Source organism: Monodelphis domestica, chromosome 7 (genome assembly GCF_027887165.1).
Source record: "Monodelphis domestica isolate mMonDom1 chromosome 7, mMonDom1.pri, whole genome shotgun sequence".
Lineage (NCBI taxonomy): Eukaryota > Metazoa > Chordata > Mammalia > Didelphimorphia > Didelphidae > Monodelphis > Monodelphis domestica.
In genome coordinates this window covers 192,593,039-192,616,753 of record NC_077233.1, presented here as the reverse complement: position 1 = coordinate 192,616,753, position 23,715 = coordinate 192,593,039, and the positions used below count along the sequence as shown (strand labels likewise).

The 23,715-nt window shown below is 35.4% G+C and overlaps 1 protein-coding gene across 9 annotated transcripts in view; it reads left to right on the top strand.

Moving 5' to 3' along the window:
* The window catches only part of SMARCA2 (SWI/SNF related, matrix associated, actin dependent regulator of chromatin, subfamily a, member 2), a 208,252-nt gene that overhangs the window by 42,025 nt on the left and 142,512 nt on the right, over positions 1–23,715 (top strand). For all 9 annotated transcript variants that reach the window (XM_056806218.1, XM_007498585.3, XM_056806219.1 and 6 more), the window contains 4 exons: positions 2,561–2,687; positions 13,392–13,565; positions 16,162–16,335; positions 19,672–19,842. In XM_056806218.1, coding sequence (XP_056662196.1) covers positions 2,561–2,687; positions 13,392–13,565; positions 16,162–16,335; positions 19,672–19,842 — 646 coding nt within the window. The remainder of the gene's footprint in view (positions 1–2,560; positions 2,688–13,391; positions 13,566–16,161; positions 16,336–19,671; positions 19,843–23,715) is intronic.

The following is a 23,715-nucleotide window of genomic DNA, read 5'->3' as shown; positions in this document are numbered from 1 at the left end:
TTAATCTAGCAATCATACAGAAATTGTTAATTATTTTTTGCTTTTTATTTCTCTTCTTCCACATTGTTCCTCACTTCTTGATATTTGCCTTCCCAATCAGTTCTACTCTTTTTGTTTCTATGATGAGGCTTGCCTCTGTGGATTTAAGTTATTTTGTTCCACCAATCATTTCTGATATGCAGACTATTTTTTCTACTTCTGCAATATTTATTTCTCTTTTAAACCATTCAAGAACATTCTGCTATATCTTTTTAGTCCTTCAGACTTTTGCTGAAGTCATACTTGTTAAGACAATTGATGGGAGAAGAATGGTTTTGTGATTAAAAATCTTAAGTTCAGAGAAAAACAAGTCACATTTCTTTGAGATACAGTAATCTCTAGAGAAACACTCCTTGATAGGTCAGCATTTTCTTATTGCCATACTCTACTACTTTGTTCTTGGTTGTCATTACAATTGTTTGTTTGGCTCTGATCGCCCAATTGTTGCTTATTTAGAAGCATAGTCCTGAAGTTTTTTTTTCTTCTAAAGAAATTGAGGTACTCATTTTCAATTTTTTGCTTACTTCTGAGTGTCTTTGTTAATGGGACCTGAAAATGGATATCCTGGGATATTCTATTTTAGTGTGGTAAAATTAGAACAATCTTTGATGATGAATTTATAATTAATCAAATATAAAAACTCAATATATGGACATCATAATTTATTACTGCCCTTTGCTTTGGAGAAGGGCATATTCTGCAGTGAATGAATATTTGAGAATTTTGTGGATTCTTTTCATCATTTTAACTACAGAAATATTTGAAAAGTTGGATGATAAAATATCTAAGATATTTTTAACATCAATTCAGAGACATTTTCTACTATCTGTCCTTACTGATAAGAAGTTCTTACTTATGAAAACTTACTGTCTTAATTTAATTAATTAAATACAAGTATGAAAATCTGAGGGTGTGGTTAGCTGACTAGAAATTTAACATCGAACTTTTAAAAAACTATTTTTAAGATAGATGTTATATGAACCCATGTTCTGGAAGAATATACACCAGAGCAGCAGTGACTGATGTCCATATGCCACTTTTAAGAGTTATAGTGTTTTTTCCTTCCTCAAAATAAGCCAGTGACATTGTTGTACAGGGATCATTGTCTTCATCTTATAATTAAGGAAATCAAAGAACAGAGAGGCAGATATGAGTTGCCAAAGTCACACACAAAGTAAACAGTAGAGCTAAGACTTAAATGGACTTGAGACTCTTAACTCCAAGCTCTGACTGTTCTTCTGGAAGTTCTGGCCATTCATTTTATTCTGGAAAGGCTGGAGGGACATATCTTATGAAAGGCCACCAAAATAGCTCCATATGAAGAGGGACATTCTCAGTGAGCTCACTGAAGATATTTTACTTTGTGACCACAATAACCTATTATACTACCTACTGAGGTATGATCTACCTGGATTAAGGCAGCATAGTTTGTAGAGCTGGCTTCAAACCCTGTAACTACCTTCTATGTAACCTCAGCCAAGATACTTAACTTTTTTGTTTCACACTCTCCTCATTGAATAACAATCTTTAAGTTTCTTTCCATATGGAAATATACAAACTATTTTAGGATTACAATCACTGAGGCAGTTGTGGTTCCATTAAACATAGATGATGTAGTTTTTTGTTCAGGATGAATGTAAGAGTGAACTTCTGTTAGGTGAACTGAAATAATTAGAAAACATATGATAGCATTAATATAACATCTAATTTATAATTATTGTGGGACATCTTACTTTGCATTTTATATTTATAATAATAAGCTAGTGGCTATTTATTTTAAATTGTGGCCAAAATGAATATCCATATTGATATTTAAATAAATTTTATTAACTGATTAGAATGGGCAAATGTGCCTCAATTTTTATTTTCCTTTATTGGTTTTTAAAAGTTTTTGGTTTTGTTTTTTGCTAAAAAAAATAAAAGCCCAAACATTTGGTAAAGGAATTAAAATTTAGAAGGTGTAGCTGGGAAGACATAACCCTGGGTCACTTTCTGAGGCTTCAGTGTATGTGATTGATTTTAACCACTTTGCTGTAATGGCTATTGTCAGCATCTTGTCAGAGAATCAGAATGGCCTGGTTACCTGAGGACAAAACTGAAAGTTGGAAATTCTCTAGCATCAGCTCTACACTCTCTCCAGAGTGGCCTTAGGAAATGAGAAATAGAATGAAAAAGTTAATTACCCTCATTTCAATTTAATTTGACAAACACTATAAATACTATGTCTGTGCTACCATGTGGTTTCCCCCATAGAAGGATTATTATAGTTTATTAGAATTCATAGATTAATCTGAGCTGCTGATAAAAGATATATGTGGAAGGTATATGGTATTGCAGGAAGAATGCAAGGTATCTTTTCTTTATTTAGAGTCTTACTACAAGAAAATGTACTTGAATATCAGAAATTGACTAAGGATAGCTAGAAGAAATTGTATTCTGAATTTAATCAGAACTTGTTTATAATTTGTAGTTAGATTCTAACTACTTCTTAATTCTTATTCTGTTTTATTATCTCTTTTAGACTTCAGGCTCGTATAGCTCATAGAATCCAAGAACTGGAAAATTTGCCAGGTTCTTTGCCACCAGATTTACGAACCAAGGCTACAGTGGAACTGAAGGCTCTTAGGTTACTGAATTTCCAACGGCAGGTAATTCTTTTCTCAATGAACCTGAAATAGAGGAAATAAATATAATTATTTCATAAAATATGATCTATGACAATCCTGTAAGCTCATATGAAATTATTACAAAATGTAAAGCTTATGAAAAAGTTTATCATTTGGATACAATCAGAAGGATTAGAAACTATGTAAACTTAATTTTCTAGTAATTCCATTTCCTTATCCTTTCCCAAAGAGATGTATATATATATATAAATGAAGTTCTTGTTGGGTTTGAAGGAGGGAAAGATTATATCTTATTGGAGATCTCCAAAAGGCTTTTTCTTCCATTCCATGGTGATGTTATATGTGCAATATTATGGCAGGCAATGTCTCAGATTCACCATTGTGTCTATACAGAAAGTGAAGATGGAATAATTGTGGTAGAACAACGATTTTTTTTATAAGCATGAAAGATTGTCAGAAATTTATAATGATTATTAATGGGTTTCTTTACATATATATTGCTCTTTTGGTACATGAATATCTCATAAAATTTTTATAAGAAATACTTGTTATAATCCTTGAGACAGTTCAAGCCTGTAATTTGGCACTTCAAGTACACATGCAGAGTAATTTTCATTCAGTGCATTAATGATTATATTAGCTAGCATTTATATGGTACTTTAAGGATTACAAATCCCTTTACAGTATTCTCATTTTTATCCTTATAATAACCCTGAGAGGTAGGTGCTATTATTATCCCCATTTTACAGATAGGGAATTGTGGTGGGAAAAATTTAAATGAATAGCCCAGGGTCATATAGTTAGAAGCAAATGTCTGAGGCTGGATTTGGATTCAAGTCTTCCTTACTCAAAGAGTTTTTGAGAGCTGAAATGACCAAAAACTTGATTCCCTCATGGGTAATGAATTCGTTATCTTATGGTACCTGTTGGTAAGTTTCTTAAAACTTTGCCTGGCTCTTGTAGTACTTGCTAAATCTTACACTCTGGCCAAATGACCTGGTAGGATAAATGGCTACCTGGTTCAGTGTCTGTGGCTAACCAATAGAGCCTTCTTATGATCTCTCTAAAATAAAACTGATAAGGCACCTGGGTGGTTCAGTGGATTGAGAGCCAGGCCTAGACATGGGGAGTCCTGGGTTTAAATTTGGCCTCAGACACTTCCTCGCTGTGTGACCCTGGGCAAGTCATTTAATCCCCATTGCCTAGCCCTTACTGCTCCTCTGCCTTAGAACAGTATTGATTCTAAGATGTGTATTGATTTAGAATCTTGGACCCTAGAGACTACATTTCCCACAATCCCTTTGTGGTCACCAAAATGTGGGTTTTGAAATTAATATTCAATAACTATTATATTTTTAAAGTTTTATTAATAATAACTAGGGCAAAAGAATTGCCTGAATTCAGCCTGGTTGCAGGTCCCAAAAAAAAAGAGAAAGAAGGAGGAGTTACAGCCACTTAAATACAATCCTGCAAAATGCAGGGACTCAGGAAAAGGGAATTTGGGGAAATACTAAGGGACTTCTGGGGGATGAAGTCCAAAGGCTCAAAATCTCCATTTGTTAATATGGAAGGTAAGGATTTAAAAAATAAATAAACTAAAAGTGAAAGCATAGCCTTCAGTGGCTCAGGGCCTCATCTATATGACAAGTAGGATTTTAATGGCAGAAAAAAAAATGCATGAAAAGCATTTGTTAAGTCCAGGTGTCATGTTAATCTTAGAGACATTTTTTTTAAAGAAAGGTTGTCCCTTCCCTCAGGAGGATCATATTCTATTAGGAAAAGACAACATATTAAGGAAAGTGGTGACCAGAAGTAATGATATTTATTTGTTTGTCGTACCCAGAGGAAGCAGTAGGCAATGCAGCAAGGGAGAGGCCAATAAACTACATGCAACATGGCAGCCATATGTTAGAGAAGAGTTGTTTGGAGGATTTAATGAAATGTTTCAGTAAAGCATTGTCTGGTGTCTGGGACCAGATAGTAAGTATAGTAGTGGATTGATTTGTATTCATTCAATGGGCAGCTAGATAGCATAATTTATGGAGTGCTGAGTCCAAAGTCAAGAGGATGCCTCTTCATGAATTCAAATCTGGCTTCAGATACTTACTAGCTGTGTGACCCTGGGCAAGTCACTTAACCCTTTATGGCTCAGTTCTCTCATCTATAAAATTATCTGGAGAAAGAAATGGCAAACCAGTCCAGTTTCTTTGTCAAGAAAACCCCAAAAGGGGTCCCAAAGAGTTAGATTCTATTGAACAGCAACAACAATCAAAAATCAACTGGGCTGGAAGCCCCAGGGTTCAGTCTCCAAAAATGAAGAGATTAATTTCCCCAAATCCTGGACACTATGGTTGGTGTACTGATAAATATTTAAGAACCAGATTTCAGAAAAAAAAAATGTGCCCATGACACCCTTTTAAACTTAATGTGCATTATTAGCATTTTCTCTATCACCTCTTTAAGTTTAGACAATTAACAAAACAAACCAATTCATAGTTTTACCCATTTCCAAGGTTTAAATGCACAGTGAAAATTTAACAATTGGCTATCCACAGCCAGTTCAAACTGACTTTAGCACTCCTCTGTCTGATGAGATAGATATTAGAGACCTGGAAGTCCAGGTCTAATGAGGAAGATACTGATTCAAGTGAAGAGAAATAGGGTAGATGGCCAAAATGGCATGGGAGGATGGATGGGTAATTGGTCTGGTTTCTGTGGCTAGTTAAAGGAGCCTTCTTATGATCCCTCTAAAATAAAATTGAAGTTAATAATGCATTCTATATTCTTCAAATTTTAACATAGTACGAAAGAAAGCTAAAATTATTTTGGGCCTATAGAATTCAGATCCTTCTCTCATGCTTTATTTATTTGAGCTGAGATTGCAAGTAGTAGTAGTCCAAGGAGTGCAGCTCTGTGCTTGTGAGCTCAATGACTGACCACAGGTTGGACCTAGGAAAAGGTCTGGTTAAGCTACCAAATCTGAGAAAACACTTTCTTGAGGACCCTCCGATCTAGAGGACCAGGCAGGATGAGAGGAGTTCACCTCCACAAAAGCCCCTCTCTGATGACACACTATGGTATGGAAGGTTACCTATGTTGTTGAATGATAGGCTCAGCAAGTTTGAGGGATCAGGAAAAGTTCCAAGAACAGACCAGACAACAGAGTGTGTTTGCTGTCTAAGCATCCACCTGCCATGTGGAGGAAGAGAGACTCATAGCTGGAAAGATGGTCTCATAAAAGGATGAAGTTTTTGCCCATGGCAGCCTGTGACCTTAAAAAGAAATTGCCCCTTAGTCCTACTTATATAGTATCAATGGCAGAAGCTGGGCAAGGGAGTATGGGGAGTGCTGAGAATCACAGTTTTCAGACCACCTACTAACATTGTTAGTGCTCTAAAGCCCAGGAAGTCCTTCTGTAACCACTAATGAAGTAAATAGCACTATCTGGAGGGCCTGAGTAACATCCTTACCAACATTTTCAGCCTAAAGGAAATTGGAATGTGGGGGGAAAGCTGTAGATAAATGAAAAGACAACTCCCAGGTTTTCCAGGAGTTGGCAGAATTGTTTTCCTGTTCCCAAAGGCAAGTAATACAACATTTCATGGGATTCTTGGTCATCTTGGATGAATGTAAGCAAACATACTACCCTGAAGATCAGTGCAATTGATGCATTAAAAGCCATTACAATGAATGAAGTGGCAAGTGTGTTCTTGAGGACCGTGAGGTCCATTTGGATTTGACCTACAAACCATTTGGTGACATCAATGTGAAGGTTAACACAAGGGAAGAAAGAAAAGCTATGTTAAAAATATAGCTTAGGATCAAGACAAAAAGTTCTGCTGCTCTTATGCATCATGAATATTTTCTTCAAGAGGAGGACTGGAGGAAGAGGGGGACCTTGAGAGTACTGAATAAAAATAAGTGAATTGCAATTGATGGAGATTTAACATCATCATCATCATCTCTGTCACAGTCAGATTACCGTTAGTCAAATCATTGACTGATTAAAGTTCAAAACTAACCTCAAATTAGAGGGCAGGACGAGGAAAGATCACACTACTTGTGATGACAGCAGCACTGCCCTGGCCTTGTGAAACAGGAAGTCTACTCTGGAATGAATAAGAGACATTAATTCCGATGATCACTGTGCTCATTGAGAAACTTGACTGATATAAAGCAATTAGAGAGCAAAAAAAATGATAATCTTGCCAGGCAGAGAGCTATAGCACCTAAGGGTAGCACCATAAAGGAATATTTAAGTTTATTTACTGACATTACAGAGAAGGATGGTGGAAGAGAATGAGTAGCATTGACTCAAAAAAGCAAAAAAGCATTTGAGCAGAGTAACCTACAGAATGTGTAGCAGGTTGAACCACATTTTCCAAAAGGCATGAAACTTGGGAGGACTGGATTAAACTGGAAGGATAACTAATATAATGGAAATGTGTTTTTCTAAGTGTTTTTATTCTGACCAAGTCTCATCTTTGTTGACAATAGAACTACCACATTTGAAGTCTACCACTGCATTAAGTCAAACATTGTATAAGGAAGCAGAGGAGGCATTTAAGAAAATAAAGTTGAAAGGAAGGAAAGAATTTGCTACTCAAAAAAAATTAATGGATATTAAAAATTATTTTTAATTGTAATTGGGGGAAAATAAAATATTTTAAAAAACATGAAACAGGAAAAAGAAGCTAAATAACTTGTTCAAGGTTATACATGATAGAAGACAGTATTATAGCAATCAAAGATAACATTGTAGTTTTTTAAATCAGCTTCAAAAAAAAGAAAATGAAGTTGAGAAGTTTGTATACATATGGCAGAAGAAATCCATATTGCAAGTGATGTAATTTTATAGGTCCTCAGGTATCAGTTTACAAGATATTTCAAAGTTAGAAAAGACCCTAAAAGAATGAAAGAAGTCACATATTTTGCTTTTACAAAAACAAAAAATGGCTGGGGACAAGAGGTCACTCACTTCTGATTAATTTCTGAGCAACCTCAATGAAATGAGATATATTCTTTATTTTTTGCAGGTCTGCATTCAAATAATAAGTTTTGCACAATAGATGCTCAATAAATGATTGCCATCTGTTAAGCAGAAATGCATTCCTGAGAAGTATATGCTTCTCCCTGCCATTTAAAATCCTTTTTAAGAAAACTAATTTCAAATGTCAAGAAACCTTACTTTAGATAATGTTATGGATGAATTTTCAAGGAAGGACTCAACTATGCTGAGATGTTAAAAAGGTATCATCATTCCTAACGACTTGATACCAGGTGGATATAAATGGTAGTTGAAGGTTGGGACACCATGGCTTCCTCTTGGTAGGATGAAGCATCTTTTTACGTAGGACCTTTAGAAGGCTTTAATGGACCTGAAGCAAGCTGTTCTTTTTTCCATCTGATCTGTATCTGCTTGGCCAAATCCTATACTTCCATTTGCAAGGAGCAGGCAGAGGGGACTTTTTTTTTTAAATCCTAACCTTCCACCTTAGAATCAATACAATGTATTGGTTCTAATACAGAAGAGTGGTAAGGGCTAGGCAATGGGAGTCAAGTGACTTGCCCAGGGTCACACAACTAGGAAGTGTCTGAGGTCAGATTTGAAACTAGGACCTCCAGTCACTAGGCCTGGCTCTCAATCCACTGAGCTACCCAGCTGCCCTTGACTCTTTTTAAGTTCCTCTTGAGAAGCTGGGGAGCTTCCAAAGGAGAGTGGCCATCCTGGTTCTTAAGTTCCTGCCATATGTCATAGCTGAAGAAACCAGAGATGTTTGGACTGGAGAAAAGAAGACTTAGGGATATTATTGTAACTATCAAGTATTTGAAGGGCTGTCACATGAAGGAGGGAATAAATTTTGTACTCTTTGATCCCAAGGAGAACAATTATGTTAAGATCAGTGGGGTAGAAATTTCAATGAGGCAAAGTTAGGATTAATGAAAGGGGGAAACTTCTTAGCAATTAGAGCTATCAGGGCTTGGAACTAAGTGTCTTGGATGAGGTGGCTTTTCTCCCTCATTGACAGTCTCCAAGATTACTTGTGGTTATGTTTTTATGGGCATTATTGTTCACTTATGAGTTAAGATGACTTCTGAGCACCTTTTTAGCCCTGAGATTCTGTAGGAAAACTGAACTGCCCTCTTTCTCATATCCATACCACTTCTTTACTTTGCTTATAATATCAGCTCCCTTTGCTTTCATCTGTTTATTTCCTATCTTTTAAACTTAATTAGTATTTCCTCAATGAGACATTCCTCAATTCCCCCATTAATTATAACTTTTTCCTCCTTAGATCCCATTAGAGAAACTTGCTTCCATTCACCATACTTAACCTTGTAAATTTTTGCATTACAAATACCAGTATTGGTTTCTTATTCCCCACTTAGATTTTATCTCCCCCAGCTTCTAGTCAGTAAACCTTTGCTGTTCAGTAATTTTTCAGCTATGTCTGACTCTTTGCAACCCCATTTAGGGTTTTCTTGGCAGAGACATTATAGCAATTTATCATTTCCTTTTCCAGCTCATTTTATAGATGAGGAACTTAGGCACAATAGGGTTCAGTGACTTGTCCAGGGTCACACAACTAGTAAGGGTCTAAGATCAGATTTGAACTCAGGAAGATGTGTCTACTTGTCTCCAGGCCTAGCACTCTTTCCACTCTACCACCAATTAAACATCCACCATTTGCCAGGCACTGTCCCAAGTCCTACAGATACAAAGAAAGCCCTTGCTCTTAAGGAGACAACAATCAAAAAGCTCTACCTGCAGTTGTTGTTTCATAAATTCTTTTTGAATGGTTGATATACCCTCATCTTGGGTCCAGATGAAAGCATGAGAATTCTGGCAACAGGCAGCCTTTCACAGAAGATTTTTCCTCTTCCTATTCATGTAGCTGATAGAAGTACAAAAAATATAAGGTCATTCTACGTGCATGGTTTGTTGGCTTCAAAAGAACATTGGCCAAAGTAGATCAAATACAGCTTTAAAGTTTCTCTTTTGCATGAGGTGCTCCTGAGCCTAAATTAATATCCTACAAGATTCCATGACAGATGTAACTGGGAAAATAATAGTTCAAAGACCAATTGAAGGTGGACATTTAGCACAGCACCAACCAGGGCATTGTGCTCCTATGTAATGCTAGTGGTGTCATGGAAGATGTCCTGCAGAGTCCAAAAAGGGTAACAAATCACTATAGACAGAAAGAGGCTCTAGTTATTCAAGTACAGAGAAAATATTAAATTTCATGAAATCTCAGAATCTGAGAAAATCTTCTCCATGAATTGCAAAGTAATCAGCCTAACTACCCAAACTGGACAAACAACCTGGATAATAAAGTCCTATCGCTCAGATTGGGATGTGTATTTTTCACTTAGTTCCATAGTACAGTAGGCACTATAGAGGCACAGGAAGCCAGATCCAGATTTGAACAGGAGGGGGAGAGAGATCAAGCTAGATTTAGGAAATGATACAATTTTAATGATCCCAACCTTTTTGCTGCCACAGAGGCTCATCTCTGAAACATCAATGTTCTCCTGGTGGAATGATTAAGCTTTGAATCATGGAACACCACAAGAAATAAAAATTGCAGGTTACCTGAAGGGCAACGAGGAACTGTGTGGTAGTTGTAAGCAGGATGCAGCATATTAAACAGTGATGACTTATATATGACAAGCAATAATTAGAGTTGTTTAGCCAGAGGAGGAAGGTGCCTCCAGTCACAGAAAGACAAACCAGGACTGCCCTGAATGCATAAATATTAAAAGAAAAGAGGAAGACCTCAATCATTAGGTAAATGGAAGATTTATAGAAAGAAGTAGACAAGAATTATGCAGATTGCAAGAACTTGGAAGAATTAGAAAAGGCAGTAATATCATTGATGAGATCACAGATTCCTGTAAATCTGAATACAAGATATATGACATTATTTATTAGCTAAGTTTTTGGAGCATAGTATGCCTCAGTTTTGACCCAAAGTAAACTGGCTAATGTCAGATTGCCTTAGTAAACAGTGGGAATGAGCATTTCATTGTCTTTTTTTTTTCTTGTTAAAATTTTATAGCATGGTAAATGAATTATTAATGATTGGAAGTACTTCAAAGTTATTGAATTGCATGACTTGGCATGTTTGAGGAAATGACTAAAGTCATAAGCATGTCCAACTTGATGGTTTGAATGTGGCGTCTGTGGTCTTTGGTAGTGCTGTAATCTTTGGATCTTGAACGCCACTGCCAGACTAAACTTCTGTAGCCATAAATCTGGTTATTTCATGTCTTTAAATCTTCTAGTGGATCTCAGTTGTCTACCAAACACAGGGGAGTCCTTCTCACTCCTGACATTCAAGGTCTTCCACATTCTGCTACAACCCTTTCTTTACAGATTGGTTCAAACTCTTTGCTGCCATATCTTGGTACTATAACCACACTGAACAGTTTAGCTCTCCAATGCTTGTGCTTTCGGGTTCTGTGCCATTGTTCATCATATTTCCTGTACTTGAAATGCTCTTCTCCCTCTCCATCTCTTGAAATCACACCCATCCTTTAAAGTTTAGTTTAAATACTGGCTCCTCTTGGAAACTTTTTTTTTTGCAACTTTTCTGCTGATAATAAAGTACTGTTTTTGGACTTCACTGGGCATTTTTACACCTCTTCTACACCTGTGTAAGTTATTTTGTATTAAGACTTTTTGTGTGGGTGACAAATTCCTACTGTGAGGCATCAGGCTTCATGAGAATAGCCATTAAGTCTTATCAAAATAGTGCCCATCCTTCAATACTTGGCACTGTGCCCTGCACTACATAGGTAGGTGTCCACTAAATGTTTGTTGAACTGAATTCCTGAATATTGGCATAGCTAATCTAGTAGTACATTGATTTTCTATCCTATTGTAATTTTTTAATAAATAGATGCTAGTTTGGGGATATTAAAGCTCATAGTTTTGAAAACTGAAAGAGAAAGTTTTTTCAAGCCCATTTCTTCTTTCCTAAGGATAAACTCCATGATGTCTACATCATAAATATTAGATAAAACTACTGAATGGATACATTTTTTAAACCATTACTTTCTGTCTTAGAATAAATACTAAGTTTTGGTTCAAAGTGTGTTAGATCTTCAAGCTTCCATTTCATTGTATCTGCTTTTCCAGGTTTTCTGTAGCATTAATATCTTACAAAAGCCAGAAGAGAGTGGTAAGGTCTAGGCAGTTGAGGTCAAGTGACTTACCTAGAGTCATGTAACCAGGAAATGTCTCAAGTTATATTTGAACCCAGCACCTCCCATCTCCAAGCCTGGCACTCTATCCACTGAGCCAACTCGTTGCCCCTTGAATGGATAAATGTTAACCAATGTGTTATTGATTGGTGGCATTTAAGGCTAGATTCAATTTCACCCCTCATTTTTCATCTTAATTCCTTGAGCATTTTTTAGAGAATTTTGCTACCTGTCCATATAAACTTAGAATGAGAGTTATAAATATTTTGTATTAAATTTAATTTTGTTTCCAGGTCATCTGATAGGAAAGTATGCATTACATGCTTACTATTCAATAGTAAGAATTAATTTTATTCAGTAGTAAAAGTTAAATATTAAGAAATGATATAAACTTTCAATTAATCACAAGGAATATCACTAGGCATACATGTACATGTGCTTATGTATATATATGCATATATATGTAACTGTATATATATATATATATATGCATATATAAACACTCCAACCTCTCAGGGCTTTATACAGTGCTTGGCACATTAGGTGCTTAATAAATGTTTATTGACTGATATACATATATGTATAATCATATATATAGCACACATATAGGTCTATATATATGTAGAGTTGTTATAACACAACTAATACTTTCTTTGTAAATGAACCATTAAACAAATTATATTAAATACCTTTTAACACATCATAGTATGAAATAAAAATGTTTATGTAATATCATAGTATTGCTGAAGTTGCTCCTTTAGTCCTAAAAAGAGAATTTTAAATTAAAAGCAAAGTAAAAACTAACTAAAAGTAAATCAGCATTTAAAGAAGATATATATATATATATATATATATATGTGTGTGTGTGTGTGTGGGATATATATATACATATAGAAGATACTTATTTGCCTTTTTTACATTAATTGAATTATTAAAGTTAGTAAAAAAAAGATTAAATCTAGATCATGTACAAGGCCCAATGCTGGTTATGCACATAAAGGATACAAGGAAGAAAAGCAACATCATTCCTATTTTGAGAAATTTACCTTTTCATAGTGGGAGATGAACTTAATAGGCAGTCAGTAAATATGATGCAAGGAAAATGATAGTAAGGGAAAAGGAAAAGTTTAGCCCCTAGGCTATAAGAAATATGAAAAGGAAAGTGTCAATTTCAAATGGGGTAATCAGGAAAGACTTTATTTCATTTTTATGGGTTTTTTAATGATTTATGGACCTTTACTAGAAAAAAATTATGCCAGCATTGAAAATGTAATTTTTAAATTATTTTAATCGAGTTATTTTTTTCTCCCAGTTGTCTCTGAGGGTTAATAAATTGTGTAGAAACATTAATGGAGATCAAACACAATGAAAAGCTCATGTAAAGTACAAATTCTGTTACCTAAAAGAAAAGCTTTAATAGCTTAAAACTTTACTTAAACTTTGAGGTCTTCTTGTATTTGAGGTCAGAAGCATCAACCTTCAGCTGATGAGACACTATCTCCTTTCTTTTGACAGTTAAGACAAGAAGTGGTAGCCTGTATGCGTCGGGACACAACCTTAGAGACTGCCCTGAACTCCAAAGCCTACAAACGCAGCAAGAGACAAACACTGAGGGAAGCTCGCATGACAGAAAAGCTTGAGAAACAACAGAAGATTGAACAGGAGAGAAAGCGCAGACAGAAGCACCAGGTATTCTGACCCCACGCTTCTTCCGTAGCATCAGTTTTTAATAGCAATACAATGTATGGGGGGGAAAGTGTTTCAAAACTGGTTGTAGCCATGAGCCCTTGGTAACATATTAACCAGAAATTGGTGAGGACCATGAAGGTGAAAGAATTGCCCAGGACCTTAGAGATCATTCTAACTCAATCATTTTATACAAGTAGAAACTGAGACCCAAAACGATAAATGGAGTTGCTTATGGTCATGCACCTAGTTAGAAGGAAAACCTTGACCAAAACCCAAGTTTCTTTATTTTTATTCTAGTGCTTGTTTGCCCCTACATGTCAGGACATAGTAGAACATTTAATTGTGGAGGTTGTCTCCTCAAACTTCTGTAATCATGAACATTCGATTAATGGGAGGAGAGAGACGGGAAAATGTCAGAGGTTAAATGTTTTTTTCTTATAATGAATACGATTATGACTGAATCTAGTTGGAGTCTTCAAATGAATTAATTTTTTAAAAGATCGGACATTTTTGTTTATAGTGGTATATGTTTTGGCCCACTGTATAAAATGATATTGTTTTATGTCATGTAACAATTCTATATTTTGGCATTATAGAAAATGCCATTGTAAAGTGTTTGGTTAATTTTGATTAACTTGATATCTAGTTTTAAAATATTTTAAACATATTTAAATAAGATAGGGACTGATCTTGTGATTACATTGATAAAAGGAACTGCCTCTCCCCCAAAAAGCCAGTTCTTTAGAATGGTCTCAGAGAATTGCCCAGAGGGCTGAGCGGTTCATTGACTTGCCCTGGGCAAGACTGGGAAACAGATTTTGTTCACTCTGAGGCCAGTCTCTTTCTTTTGTGCCACTGCTAATTGTAATAGGATAGCATTTTCTAATTAAGTTTTTAATTAGCCATGTTTCACATATGCTATTCTTAGCTAATAAATACATTTTCTATCACTCTCTAATAACATCTTTGATATTAATGGCTTGGGTATTCCCTCTATCAATGCAGATTGTAAATCCACAAATTAATTCATGGTCTTCTTGACTTGTGAATAAAAAAACAAGTACTTCCAGGGTGGCCACCTCTTGTGAGGACCCCCTATTCCAGTCAGTTGACCTATATCTGAAACATTTTCAGTTGCTGCTATGCTCCATTGATACTGGTTAAGGAACCTGAGGTCAACTATTTACCATGAAATAATATTATTAGAGAGGAATTCAGTGGATTCAAGACATTTTTTAATTTAATGAAATGTGTTTAAAGGTTGGTAGCATAGTAGAGTGGGTAGAGAGCTTGCCTTGAATTACAAAGACATGGAATTGAGATTGGCTTCTTCCATGTAGTGACTACAATTTGGGTAAGGTCCTTAACCTTTCAGTGATTAGTGAATAACTCGCTAAGTTCTTTTTCTTTCATAACATTTTTTGGAGAGTGTGGGGGGGAGTGGAGTTTCAACTGACCTCATGTCACCTTCCCAGGGACCTTATTTATTTACCTCTTAAAAATCAAATTGGTAGGAGGCAGAGCACTCTTCCTGCATGTTTTATTTTATAAGACTATTCAGCATGGTTTTAATGCCATCTGGGCAGTGTAAGCTTCTGCATCTTTGTTGTAGTGATTCTCTTAATCTTTCTTTCATCTTTCTGACTTGTGCCCCCTCCTCTTCTCTCTCTCTCATCTAGTTTCTTTTCAGCTCTTCTTCCTTCACCTCTTCTTTTCTTTCTATCTCTTTCCTTCTCTATCTCCTACTTTCTGGTCCTTTTTCTCACTTAGATTTTCTCAATAAATTTATATCTTTTAAAGGGATTTTGATATGCCCAGCTTTTCATCCTCACTTAATCTCTTACTGGTTTTATCCATTTTGCCTTCTTCCCATTGTTCCACTTTTCTTCTCCCCCATGTCCTGATCCTTTTCTACCTATAATATATTTTTATTAACATCCCCTTTACCACTTCTTCCCAATCCATTTCAAATCTAGTTGCTGTTTTGATTTTGGCACCATCAATATCAAATGTACAAATGATTCTTGCTAACCAGCACCAGATATATCTGACATTCAGATGAGTTCTAATAAAAAGAATTAAAAACAAAACAAAACAAAACAAAACCCAAGACTGTAGGTTTCAGGGAGGTTCTATTTGACATTGCTAGAGGAAGTATTCATCAGATGAATCCTAGACTTAGGAAATTACGTCTGGCAAAGATTTGAAAAAATTAAAGTGAGGGAATTGTAGTACTTGTGTTATATATAGTAATTTTTGTTAACATGAAAGGTTATCATTTAACATTCTAGTGGATACAATTCTATTTTGTCAGCCTCATTTAGAACAATTAAACGAACATATTAGTCTCACTACATCTTGGAACTGGTATGGTTTAATAACTCCTCTATAGGCAAATGGTTCCTCAGGGACAGCCTTCCCATGGACAATAGTTTGGAAAACTCTCCAATTAAAATGAGACATAGTTTGCTTTTTATGACATGCATTAATTTTTTTCATTCCTGTTAAATTTGCTTTGAAAGTTCCTTCCAAAACATTAAAACCTCATTATGCATCTGGAGACTGGTTTTAATTATACTTTTTTCAATGATCTTAGGAATACCTGAACAGCATTTTGCAACATGCAAAAGATTTTAAGGAGTATCATCGATCAGTGGCTGGGAAAATTCAGAAACTTTCTAAAGCAGTGGCAACTTGGCATGCTAACACTGAACGGGAGCAGAAGAAAGAAACAGAACGCATCGAAAAAGAAAGAATGAGGAGACTGATGGTAAGAGGCATACTTGCTGAAATCTGCAAAAAGTGGCTTTGTTGCTCTATACAGGAGTTCTTAACCTGTGGCCCATGACCTTCTTTTAAAGCTATTTTGAAGGGGGTGGCTGGGTAGCTCAGTGGATTGAAAGCCAGGCCTAGAGATGGGAGGTCCTAGTTTCAAATCTGACCTCAGATACTTCCCAGTTGTGTGACCCTGGGCATGTCACTTAACCCTCATTCCCTAGTCCTTACCACTCTTTTGGTTCAAGACACAAGGTAAGGGTTTTTTTTTTTTTAAGCTATATTGAGAACTTTTAATATTATTATTTTCTTTTGTAATTTGATTTATTTTATACATTTTTCAAATTCTATTCTGAACATAGGCTTTACTAGATGGCCAAGGAGGCCCATTACACAAAAAAGGTTAAGAACCCCTCTCCTATAGTTCTAATAATGAGCACATGGTAGTATTTGACAGCTATTACATTTCCCTCACTTTAAGAGAACATATACTTGAGTTGAACAGATTTTCTATATTCCAGATTGGCACTGTTCAAATTCCAATTATAAATATAAAGCAATGTAATTTACTGTATTGTGTTGAGCGCCAAATAAAAAAGCATAGAAAATCCTTATGAGATTAAAAAAGAAATAAAGGGCTTTTTGGCAGGGAGAAGTTAGAGTTAGTCTCAGACCAGGAACAAAAATGATTTCAAATGCCACAGTGGAAGGAGTACTGGATTTGGAATCAGAAGACTGAGTTAACATCTTGCTTCAACCACTTGCAGCCTCTGTGATCCAGAGTAAGTCACATAATGTCTCTGGGTCTCAGTTCCTCATCTTTAAGGTGATTAAATGATTTCTGAGGTCCCTTCCAGATATAACTATGAAATAGTTCAATCTTATCCCTTTTTCAGTGAGAGAAAAACCTCCTTCTGAAAATCTTCCAGTACTTATTAACCCAATTCCCTACTTCTTTTAGATATTCCTTTTTTAAAACTCACCATCAAAATGCCACTTCTTTCCAATAGTTTGGGTATGGTTCCAAGAATCACTTAACATCTCTCTTTTTTCACATATTCCTCACAAATGGTAGATTGGTTATGTGCCAATACATTTCTCTGCTTTATAGACTAGAGCTGGGAAGGACTTTAAAGATCATTTCATGGATAGCACGTTAGACCCACTGGAGTGCGGAACACTGGCCTCAGATACTTGCTAGTGGTGGTACCCAGGGCAAGTGACTTTATTTTTGCCTGCCTCAGTTTTGTCATTTGTAAAATGGAGATAATCATAGCACCTTCCAAGATCAAATGATATAGTATTTATAAAGCATTTTGCATACCTTAAAGTGCCATGCAGCTATCATCATCATCATCTAGTCCATCTCCTGTGCAACTCATTTGAAAGATGAGGAATCTGAGGATACAGAAGTTAAATGGCTTGTCCAGGTGGTAAGGTAGTAAGGTATAGAGTTAGGATGCAAAGCTGAGGCCCCATGACATATCATCTAGTAGTCTTTCTAATTGACTGCACTGCTTCTCACTTGTGGGCAGACATTTCAAAGAAAGAAGATGTGAACATCATTATAATGAATTGCTATTTGCTTGTCTTTTCTCTAATCAACCTTGGCTTGCTACTTGGATGTTTTGTTTTGTTTTTTAATATGCACGCGTGTGCACACACACACACACACATACACACACACAGTATATATAAGACATAATGATAGAAGATCCAAAGAACATTCCAGGGAATAATGATTGGATAGAAGATAACACCCTTAACTTCATTCATTCCCTAAATCCCCAGGAAATTCCCTGGAATAAGATTTCTGATTCTGGTTTTGCTCATCTTCTTTTGCCATTAGAGCAAAAAAATGATACATTTTTTAAATCAATGTGGTGGGGACACTTTGGTGTTTAATCACAATCTCAAACAGCAAATATATCCCATATCATAGTGGTCCCCCCGCCCGAGTTTGCATTTAGTTCAATTATTTCTTGCTACTTTAGTAACTAGTTGGATAGACACTAATGATTAAGCATTGCAAAGCAATTAATATAATTATATGATATAATTAATTGATAACAAAAACTGGTTTTCTGTTTTGTTTTCTTTTAATTATCAACCAAAATCAAGAGTGGTTAGAGTAGGTAGAATATCATGCCTCTATCTTCAATTTACACTCACGCAGGGCAGGTAACATTTTATACTGAATAATGAGACTTTTCTTTTCGCTTTGGTGAGCACCAGGGAAATGTCCCAAGCTTGACCATCTCGAGGCTGCCCCATAATGAATCTGACTCTAATCTAGAGCTTCCTCTTTGTCCTGGGATGACTTGAGTGATTTCCTTTAAAACCCTGCCTTTTTAGAAGTTGAAAGACACTGTAAGGGTTGAAGTGATAAGAAGACCTAATAAACTCTTTGAAAATATAACCCAATCTGGGGCTGTCCTGGATTTTATAGCTCAGGTATTTGATCGGTGAATACTCATATAACTAAATGATTAACCAAATGAAGTTCATTCACAGTGTTGTCATGGTAAGGTTGCTAGTTGATCAGTTTCAGAAAACAGTTTTTTTTTTTAAATTTTTATTTTGGGAGAGGGGAAACAGTTCTAACAGAAACTTTTATAGGGTTTGTTGCTTACTAACAAGTTATTTTTAGATACTGAGGTGAAAAATACTTGCCTTAGAACATTTGGGCTGGGCAAAATCCACATGTTCCTCATTTCCAGGCAAAGAGAATTTACAAACTATTAAGTTTCCCATTGTGCAGAAGATTTGATACTTCAAAAAAGCTTCACTGAACTGTTAACAAATAGTTTTATTTTGTTGATGAAATTAAATTTTATTGGTTTATGTTTCCAACGGGCTGGGCGATTGAAGTATAGTACTCTAAGTCTATTTCTAAAAGAACTTTCTACAGTTCATATATCTTATAAGTTTATATATTATTTATATATGTAAATATATCATTTATATATTATTTCTTCACATCACATTGGTATAGTACTGTGGCCTAACAAATGGAAAGGGCCCCAGATTTTGGCATCAAAGACACAGGAGTAAGTGTTAGCTCTGTTACTTTGCTAAGTGTTTGAGCTTGAGCAAGGCAGATTTTCAGCTCCCTCATCTGTAACATTAGAGACGTCCAGTGAGATGACCCTTAAAGTCCCTTCTGGTTTTGTATTTGCATGAAGTGCAATCTATTCCAAGTATATATTTCTATAATTTCAGGCTTCAGTAACTTCTGTGTCATTGATATCAGAGTTGTCATGAGAGCTATGAAAAAAGTAGAGTTCGCACTAAATGTTCTACATGAAGGATATTCTTGTTACCCCGAAAGGCTGAAGATGAAGAAGGCTACCGAAAACTGATTGATCAGAAGAAAGATAGGCGTTTAGCTTACCTTCTACAGCAGACTGATGAGTACGTGGCTAACCTGACTAACCTGGTATGGGAGCACAAACAAGCACAAGCAGCCAAAGAAAAGAAAAAGAGAAGACGGAGGAAGAAGGTGAGTTGTAAAATGAGACACTAATGAGCTGTAGCCTTTATTAATATTAATTGGTCTGAGACATACATAAAACTTTTCAGTACATGCTTCACAAACATTTTTTTATTTTTAAGGTCTATATCAATGAATTCGAAAAATTAAATTAATATGTTCAGCATTGCTTGGACATTAGGCAAAATATTGCCCTAGATTAAGGGGAAGAATGATATGCTACACTATAAAAATTCCAGCACATGTTTCCAGGATATAAAATCAAGGATTGAGCAGAAGTCACATGAAACTTTTTTCTTCCCTTCCAGAATGTACTTAGTGTATATATTTTATAATAGATTACCCATATTGGTGTCTTGTCCCTCCATTAGCTGTGACCTACAAGAAGGCAGGGATCCTGTGTTATATAGATGTTGGGTCTCCTCCAACCCTACTGCAGGGCTTTTCTAATGAAGGAGTCCATGAAATGGGAAACATAAAATGTTGAGAATTAGGTAGAGTCAGCATAGAAGAAATAGAAAAGAGACCAAGAAGTTAGCTTTATATTAAGTTACTGATGAAATACTTTGAGTTAGGAATCACATTGGAAAATGAATTGAAAGCAAATTGGGGGCAATATTTTTGAATCAAGTTCCAGAAGAAGATTTTAGTTGACAAAGCCCAAAACAAATATTGCTTTTTACAACTGAGACATATTTACTAGTTTATGAAACTTTGTTTCCTTACCACAATAACTATAGGTTATTGCAGGGTATTGTTAGATGATGTCTGTGATGCTAATAATGTAACCAAGGTGATCTCACCACAAAATGAAAACTCTCAGTAAATTATTATGTAAAAGTATAGTTTTTTTACCCTGATCAGCTAAAGATGATTAGGGAGAAACAGAAAATTTTTTTGCCCCTCTACTGTGTACTAGATATTTTCTTGGGAATTATCTGTCATGTACCTTCTAGTATGTCCAAATTGAAGGACTCAGTTCTCCCCTTAAAACTGTCCCTTCTCCTGACATTTATATTTCTCTCTTTATCTCTCTTTCTCTGTCTCTGTCTCTGTCTCTCTATCAGCCTGTCTGTCTGTCTGTCTCTCTATTTTTTCATTGCTGTCAACATTATCCTTCCAGTACTCCAAGCTTGTAAGTTTGGAATTGTCTTTAACTCTTTCCTTTTCTCTGAATCTAGCCACTTTGCCAATCCATATTCATTCTGTGACTTGAATCTATCTTATCTTATCCACTCCATTGCAGCCATTGGTTTCAAGTCCTCATTATCACTTGACTTGATCATTGTGATGCCTCTAGGGCCTTCCTCCATCCTTCTTTTGCATCATTTTCTGAGTAAATTTCCTGATGTATCTCTCTGATCCTGTCATTTCTCTTTGTGAAAATTGTCAATAGTTCCTCATTCCTGGAGCAGTTTCCCTTCAAGTTTTCTAGTACCTAGCCAAACTTCTTTGTTCCCTCTTTACCTACTCTTTCTCACCTTTCTGCCTTTGATCATGATCTCTCTTATGCCTGGAACATACTTTTCCTCTTCAATAGATGGAGATCCATCTATTGAAATTCTTCCCAAACAGGGGCCACCTCTTCCATGAAGACCTCTCTAACCTCTCTATTACTTGAAAGTATTATTTACTTCTCACATTTTTTATAGTATTTTAAATGAACTTTCTTTTGTACCTATTGTATTTTAACTTGTATCAATTATTTGGGTATGTTGTTTCTCCCTTATTAGAGCATAATCGGTGAGAGCAGTGTTTGTGTCATAAGTATCTTCTAACTCCCAGTACCTACATCTTGCACATAGTAGAGACTTGAATGTTGATTGAATTGAATTTTATAGTTAGATCTTCTCTCATATTAGGAGAGAGAGAGAGAGAGATCAGATATTTATAGTATTTCATCTTAATGTTAAAACATTAAACAAAGCTAGTGTTGGGAAACAATTTATTTCACGTTCCTTGAATTGTCATATTCTTCTCTATGAGATTCTTCCATTTCATCTATGAATTTGAGGCATGCGATATACTTGATAATGAACATGAACAAGTTCATTATCAAGTTCATGATAATGAACATGAACAACTCATGACTTGACTTTATCATTGGTTGACATGGAATCCTTCATTTCACTTTCCGTATATCATTGCTGAGTTTAAAGAAGTATAGACCTTCAATTCTAACTTGTCTGAAATACAAATTCAAATTTAATAAAGAGCAGATATGCAAATGAAGACAAAAACTTAACAGATCCTTTAGGTGAGCTCTATAAAATGCAGTGTTTTTCACCTTGCCATTTTTTTTCTTTTTGCCATTAAAGCTAAAGACTTTCCCAAAATAAAATTACAATAGTTTTTAAATTGGTTAATTTTGTTAGAACTAGAAGAAATTTTAGAGATCTTAGCTTATGTTACTATACATCAGTGTGTCAAAAGTAAATTGCTATGGGTTGATTATTTCTGGAATATAGAAAATAAATACCTTTCAGTTTGAGTTTTCCTGACACTAGCGCATGACATAGGCAAGATATGGTTTGATGAAATTGTAATCCATAGGATGGTAGAGCTGCTGCATCATGTTACTAAGAATCTCCACTATCTAAGGGGTACTTTAGGCAAATGATAAACTTTCTAAAAAAATGTAAGCTTCTTGAAGGGAAGAAGTTCATTTCTATCTTTTTCTTTCCAGTTCTAGGCACATTATAAGCACTTAATAAATGCTTGTGGTATGATTAATTAATTCCATTCAAATTTAATAATGACACCTGATTGTTTTGTTCCTATCTTAGAAATCCTTTTGTCCTTGTTCATATTTTGTTAATAGCTTACCCTTTTCTCTTTTTCCTATATGTACCTAGTTATTTACATGTGGTTTCCCCCATCAGAATGTAAGTCCATCAAGGAAGGAACCATTTTTTACTTTCTTTATACTCCCATCAATTAGCATAATGCCTTGCCATAACAATTTGGGTGTCTGTGGAAGCAACATGAAAAGCTTCATCAAATCACCTTCTGTAAGATAAAAACTAATTTGTGTGGAGTATAGAGACCTGGGATCTTAGAACCCAAGGCCCCAGAGAGGATCCCAGGACACCATCCTGAGTGGAGAGAGTGAGACTTCAAGGACACTGGCCCTTTAGATAGAGACTGCAGGCTTGTCCCAGAAAAGAGACCAAGAGGAACTCACCTGGAGAGCGAGTGGTAGAAAACATGTCATTTAGTGGTTTCTTTTTTAAAGTAATAGTTCTTGTTGAATAAATGTAAATTCATTTGTTTCTATCTGGTAAAGGAATATAAGTGTTCTAAATGACCTCCAAATTTTGATATCTATAGATAAAAACCTATTTGCCATGATATTTCAAATTGCCCCATGGTAGCTTAGATTAAATTCAGATCCATACACACTTATTAAGCACCTGTGTTGTGACAAGTACCATATTAGTTGAAGGATGACAAAAAGACAAATAAGACATAAGCACTGCTTTCAAGTATTTTTCCTATTAAAGGAGGTGAGAGGCATTAAAACAAAAATTAAATTAGCATGCATACAGGAGTATACAGGAGAGGTATGAAGTGGTTAATTCTGGTTAATAACCAATCAGCAAGGATTTATTGTTTATTATGCAGTGATTCTGCTAGATCCAAAGTGCAAAGAAAAAAACAGCCCTTACTCACAAAAATCTAATATTTGCTTATATTAGTATATAGGAGAAAACAAATATATATTAAAATATGTATAGCACAAATATAAAGTATATAAATACAAAACAAATAAATATAAAAAAGACTCAAGGTAGCTTGAGAGAGGGGGGGCATTAACATTAGAAGAAAATCAGGGAAAATTCATGTAGAAAATGGTAGTTTAAGCTGCTTAAAGGAAAAAGG